General features: G+C 36.4%; 1 protein-coding gene across 1 annotated transcript in view; it reads left to right on the top strand.

The window, feature by feature from the left end:
• The window catches only part of LOC106874535 (uncharacterized), a 10172-nt gene extending 4573 nt beyond the window's left edge, over positions 1-5599 (top strand). Inside the window, exons 2-3 of the mRNA XM_014922302.3 lie at positions 859-1123; positions 2567-5599. Coding sequence (XP_014777788.2) covers positions 859-1123; positions 2567-5184 — 2883 coding nt within the window. The 3' untranslated portion in view covers positions 5185-5599. The remainder of the gene's footprint in view (positions 1-858; positions 1124-2566) is intronic.
• Positions 5600-7228: the final 1629 nt, after the last annotated feature.

Here is a 7228-nt window from a genome sequence, read left to right as displayed (position 1 = left end):
ACACGTATTTCATTATAGGTTTTCGTGTTGAAGTTCTTGTTGTTTTGATTTATAGTTTTGTTTATGTTGAACCCCTGGTCAAACCTAATCGGATTGTGAAATGCTAGTTGTAACTGTCGGAAATTGTGGGTGATATCCTGATTTAAGTTATCTCTACTTATCTAAATGATGTATTGTGACTTTTCATGGGAATTTGGTGTATTTGGCATTAGCGTCGGATTTGGGCACGCAGTTTCCTGAGGTCAAATTGCACTGAGGTCAATGTATGAGGTGAGCTAGCAGAATTGACAGCACGTCGGGCAACTTGCTTCAAAGCATTTCGTCCGTCTGAACGTTCAGAGTTCTAATTTTGCCGAGGTCGGTCTTTCACCCTTTCGGAATCGATAATGTAACTACTAGTTGACCACTGGGGTCGATGTAATCGACCTACTCCTCCCCCGAAATTGCTGGTTCTCAAACCAATTTGAAGCCAATATATATAAAGTATTGTTTCACCTTCTCCCCCTCTCTACCTCACTCTTCTCTCTTTTTCCCTCTGAAAACGTATTCAGTAACCATTCACATGGAGAGACAAGCGACAAATTCTCATACAATATCAAATATGTTATTAGAACATCCAAGGATGGACCGTTGTATATTATAGAACGAGTCGGTAATAAAGAAATGTTATGATCTGAAGGATGTCTCGCTGCTCTGTCATGCAGCTCGAGTGTCCAAGCAGACGCTTTAATATTGCTCGTTTTGTTGTTATTTTGCTCGATTGCTCGTATTGTTGTTATTTTTCATGTTGGTGTCTTTGTTCCTATTGTGCAATTTCATTATGCGTTTTTATTTGCTATTTCTCTTTCTTTTCTTCAGATTGATATAGATCAACTGTCGTCTGTAAAAACTTCCTGCCAGCAAAATTTGCGTGACTTGTGTAAGCTGTTTGAAAAAGAATTCAATATAAATGTGCGTTCGATTAATTTCCCTGACCTAGACAAACCATTGTATTCCGGATCGATAATGTCTCTTTACCTTTCATCACTCAACGAATCAATTCCGGAGAAATCGTTTCAAGACGAAGACTTCTGGCGAAAACTCATTTCCAAATCCGTTTTGCGAAACGACGATGAAGAACTAAGTGAGTTTTCCTATTTTCTTCTTTGTTTTTGTTTTTCTGTCAGATATTATTAATATTAATGTGGGAGTGTATACAGATGAGCTGAATTGTTAAAGCACCGGACAACTACTTTGTGGCAATTAGTCATGCATGATTTTTTTCCCCATTTTGCTTTCAAATGCTGCTGTAGCCACATTTGTATTTTATCATTCTGTGATGATAACCTTAAATGGAAATCAGATCAGAACGATTCAATCTAATATGCCCTCCATTCAAATTTTCTTCTCTGTGATGATAATAAAAATTTGTATTAGTACTAAATTCTCAAAAAGCGACTTTAGGGTGTGGATCATATTAGAATCTTGAAACATTCTTTTTCTCTTATATCACTATTCTACTATGAAAAACGGGAGAATGAGAGCATTCATTGACAGTCTTATAGAGATTGAGTTTCTGTCTATCAAATAACAAATACTATGAGAAATAATAATGGTTTCAAATTTTGACAAAAGGACAGCAAGTTCTGAGAGAGGGATAAGTTAACAGCATTGACACCAGTGTTCAATGGCTACTTCTTTCATCGACCCCGAAAGGATAAAAGGCAAAGCCGACCACGGTGGAACTTGAACTCAGAACATGAAGACGAACGAAATGCTGCCAAGCATTTTGACCGGTGTGATAATGGTTCTGCTAGCTCGCCGCCTTACGCGGAGAATTAATAATCCTTTCTACCAAGGGCACACGACCTTGAAATTTTGAGTGAGGAGCCTAGTCGATTAGATCAACCCTAGTATGCAACTGGTACTTAATTTAATCGCCCCCAAAAAGATGAAAGGCAAAGTTGACCTCGGTGGAATTTGGCTCCAAGAATTAATAATATCATTAAGTATCAACTTAAATTACAAGGACACGTGCGCGTGCATACTCACGCATATTCACGCACACACAAACACACGCACTCATATATATATATATATATATATATATATATATATATATATATATATATATATATATATATATATATATATATATATTAAAACCTGCATTAATCATTTGTTTATAGTGGTGAAATATATGTGATACTCATTAGTTCACTTCTTCCATCAAATTTACGTCGCTTGAACAGGTGCACTGTGTACCATCCGTCAGGTTTCGAAATGATCGCAGAGTAATGTAAGGCACAGTGTATTGCTCAAAAACATACAATATCATTCGATCCAGGAATTGAAACCACACCCCTACAATATCCCGACCAACACCCTAACCACTAAACTACGATCCCATGAAATACACACATGCACACACACACACATACATACATATACAGGAAATGATAGTTTATAACAACTAACACGCTATTCACTTTCTTTGCTAAATACCTATACATTAGTCTTGTCTATATTTAGCTATGATGAATTACATCTATATATTCTTATTTTTATTATTTTCTTTAAATTTCAGCCCCGGAAGTATTTACTAAAGACAATCTTTTGTATAAACAGTATTTGAAAACTATTTGTCGTGAAAGAACAGACGGTGTCCATGCAAAAACCTTACCCCATCCTGATCCGAGGATGTATATCCAATGCTTAAAGTCATCAGACTACTACGTCAAACGCTGTCCGCATGGTACATTCTGGGTGCAAAAGAAATTGACTTGTGTTCATCGAGAAGACGATACAGAAACCACTCAAAAGGATAAAAACGTGGTACCAAAGAAAACTCGCCCCGCTATGAAAATGCCAGCTTTAAAGTCTTTTGCTAATCCTTGTACGAAGGAAACGTTTGATAATGGAAGATTATACTTTCCGCATTCTGACCCTACCAAATATATTCAGTGTGTAGATATTGGTTCATATATAGTGAAAGATTGTATCCCAGGAAACAGTTGGCTTCAGAACGAAACGATGTGCTTAAATACATCAGAGCATTTACGTCAGAAATATAGAAGTTTGATTTTCAAGACAACTTTGCACGACAACTCCGGAAAAACTACCCTAAACCCTTTGGTAAACATATTTAAGCATCTTTGTACCAAAGCTGCTATAGCAGCCAAACGTCTTTATTATTCTCATCCCGACCCAAAGAAATATGTCAAGTGCACAGGTGTGGGTTTATATATCATTAGAAGGTGCGACTCTGGTAAATTTTGGTCAAAGAAAGGTGATACATGTATACATAATTATTATCCATCTACTCAATACTTGCCAACTAGAAGGCATCTGACAAACATCTATGGTTCTACAATATATTCATCAAATAAGCAGGACAATCCGTTCAATAGGCCAGCTACATTACCCATGACGACTATGAAAGAAAAATTGCATCACACAGCATCCTTGTCCGGCAGATCAAAAATTCCGATGCATTACACAACTGCAAGGTCTCTACCAAAAAAGACACAGAAATCAAGGGACCAACCTCCTAACAAACCAAGATATACAACCTCAAAAATGTCTACTGACATTCCTATAGCAACAGCGAAAGCAACCCCTACTTATCACTCAAAACCCGCAAATAAACCCAACACGAAAGCAATGAAACACTATACTGAGCGAATGGTAATGACAAGAAAATCGAAGTTTGATAGATATTTCAATAAATTTGACGGTAGCTTCTGTACAAAAGAAAATATTGCTGCTGGCTTGAAATATTTTGCACATCGATACCCAACTATGTATTTTGAATGCATAGCCCCAGGAAAGTTTGTAAGGCGAGATTGTCCAAAATTATTCTTTTGGTCTCAACCTGATAAGAAGTGCATACCGCCAAGAATAACGCTACCTCGAATAAAACCGACCACTACCACCCCCACCCCCACCCCCACCCCCACCCCCACCCCCACGACCACTACCGCTACAACAACATCAATAACAACACCAGCATTTTCAACTTCCCAAGTGAATCAAAGAACATCTAGAATGACTTTACCTCCCCGTTTCAAAAACCCTTGTACGAAAAAAGCAATAGCCGCTAATAGGTTTCTTTTCCGTCACCCTAATCCACGAATGTTTATTCTATGCACATCAAGAGGAAATTATTATATAAAACGATGTGGTAATGATGCTGTATGGTTTCAACCTAATCGTACATGTCTTTATATGTCCAAAGATCTATCTACTAAACCTACGAAAACAACTACTTTCAAACCTTCCCCAAAGCATGGTACAGTGAAACGAGCTTCTTCAAACACATTTGAAACTTATTGCACTAAAGAGAATTTAGAATCACATCGTCAATACTTTCCGCATCCTGAACCCAATAAATTCATTCTGTGTACAAACCCAGGATCTTACATTATAAAAGAATGTCATCGCCAAGCTTTATGGTCACAGGCAAATCTCACATGCGTAAGAGAAGAACAGATGAGCACACCTAAAACTACGACAGTCAAATCTACAGTCTCAACCACAGTCAAAACCCCAACTTTAAAAGTTTACAATCCTTCCCTGCTCAATAAAATTAAAAACCCTTGTACAAGAGAAAAAATTGCTGCAAACGTAATGTTTTTTGCTCACCCAGATCCTCAATATTATGTTCAATGTACGACCCATGGAACATATTTTGTTAAATCGTGTGACAATGGTACACTGTGGTCACAAGCAAATCAAACATGCATACATAGATATTCACATCACTCGATCATTCAAAACGAGTATGGTGGTATGAACACTGGTAAGAGTTTATGTACAGCAGAAGCATTGGAAGCAGGTACTGGCTACTTTGCACATTCAGACCCCAAAAAATTTATTCAGTGCACTGTACCGGGTTCGTACGTACTAAGAAACTGCTCTCCTGGGACTGTGTGGAACCAACATGAGATGGACTGCGTATTCGGTGCTTCAATACATCATGTATTAACAAGTCAACTTCCGGAAACAACAAGTAAGGATAATGGTGATGAAGTAGTGTGGGGGAATTCACCTCATTCTAATCCATGCACGAGGGAGTTATTTAAAGCTCGTTTCGCTCATCCAGATCCAACCAAATATATTCAATGTTCCAACTGGTATAACTTTGTTACATTGAAATGCAGTCCGGGAAAAGTTTGGTCACAACAGCTCTATAATTGTATCTAAATCCCTATTCTCAAAAATAATTCCTAAAATATGTAAAGTATCTAATCGTAGAAGAAAAAGCTGTTAACATTTTAAAGTTTAAGTTTTGTAGCCATCTGAGAAACTTTTATTAACTATGTATTATAGTTTCAAATACTATGTTGAAATACTGGGAACCGTTGCTATAGATATCTATTTTCTTTCGCTACTTTTTTCTTTATTTACTAATACCTTTTTACAGTATCCAGCTATGATTTAAGTCATGGAATTAAGGCATATTAAACAACAGGGTTAACGTGACAGTTATCTCATTTTATTAACTATAAAATAAAATTTGATTTAGGACTTTGTATATGATTATATGAATAAGCACTATATGTCAACGTTCTCATGAATTTTCTAATAAAATTTTCAGCCTTCTTTGTTTCCAATCTTCCTCATAGATTCGATTAAATTTATTTCTTTTCAATTGCACCTGTATAGCAGATATATATTAAAACATTGCGTATGATCATCATCGATATAGAAGGTATCATAAACATGAATATTGTACTTAGATAGGACGTATGGCCCTAAACTATCACTTTACGTTTCCTTTTCTTCATATATAGATGATACATAATATAAAAATATTTAAAAAAAACATATAGTGCAATGAAGTGGGCCAAAAATAAAAACAATTATCAACTGAAGAAATAATAATGGCTTGGAGTATTTCAATACTAGGGCGTGTGTTCAGCTGGATTGACAGATTACGATGCACTTTTCTTAAGAATATAAATGTACTTTTAATGCGCTACCTATTGTCACATACTATTTCTAAAATATGCACAAAGCAGGGTATTTCTGCAAACAACTACATTCAGTATCTACAAAACTGAACAGGTAGAGGAAAAAGCAGAAGGAATGGTTTATATCTATTTTGTGAACCTACACATCAGTCAGGAAATTGGTATAGGATATAAACAGGAAAATGTGGTTTTCTTTCTTCCATTTATCGAACCGAAATAACTAAATAATTGTAAGTAATATTCCACAAGTAATTTACAATGTATGTTACGAGGACACTTTAATTTGTTGTTAATTTTTGCAAAGCGGGAATACCTAGCTGGCTAAACAATATTCATGTATTACTTATAGAATATGATCGTGAAGGTAATCAAAACGAGGCACCGTTTCTTGAACAACAAATGCATTTAGGACACGTTTTTAGTTGTTACTCGTTCTTCCGTGTCAGATCGGAAGAAGATATTTATATCCAAAAGCATTCTAGCCATGACGATTTGGTCTTTTTCAAGATTCCATGGACTCCGAACATTACCATATATGTCATTTTGAAAGGCAGTAAATTGTCACATGAACATATTTAGCTAGTATTACCAATAGGTTATGCAACCGCCTAAAATTCGTCGCATTGGTAGGTACTTTTTCATTGGCACACGAAAAATATTTACGTTGGCTTCCTAGAGGCTCCATCATTGTCTCTCTAGGTCTTCTATAATTTCTCTGTATAACCTGTTTACTCACACACTTTTTAGATATTAAGTCAGCTACAGTTGGCTCTTCCTATATGAGTTTATGTTGTATTACAAGATTCTTGCTTTCCAGCCACATGTTTCTGGGTTCGGTCCCACTGCGTGGCACATTGGGTATGTGTCTTCTAGTATGGCTTTGGGCCGATCAAAGCATTCTGATGGATTTATGTATCACATGTTTGAGTCATTAGACTATGGCCATGCTGGGGCACCGCTTTAGAGAATATGTTGGTCGAACAAATCGACCCAGGGACTTCAATTTTTTCAGTACTGGAATTTAATCTATCGCTTTCTTTTGCCGAACAACCAAGTCAGGGATATACAAGTATACCAACATCGGCCACCAAACGGTGTTGGAGAGGACACACACACACACACACACACACACACACACACACACACACACACACACACACACACACACACACACACATACACACACACATGCATACACACACATTATATATATATATATATATATATATACATATAAATTTAATAAATGAAGTAATACGCATATGTTAAAAGAA

The sequence above is a fragment of the Octopus bimaculoides genome, chromosome 1, assembly GCF_046866305.1.
Source record: "Octopus bimaculoides isolate indiv1 chromosome 1, ASM4686630v1, whole genome shotgun sequence".
Lineage (NCBI taxonomy): Eukaryota > Metazoa > Mollusca > Cephalopoda > Octopoda > Octopodidae > Octopus > Octopus bimaculoides.
This window is presented reverse-complemented; position numbering and strand designations above follow the sequence as displayed.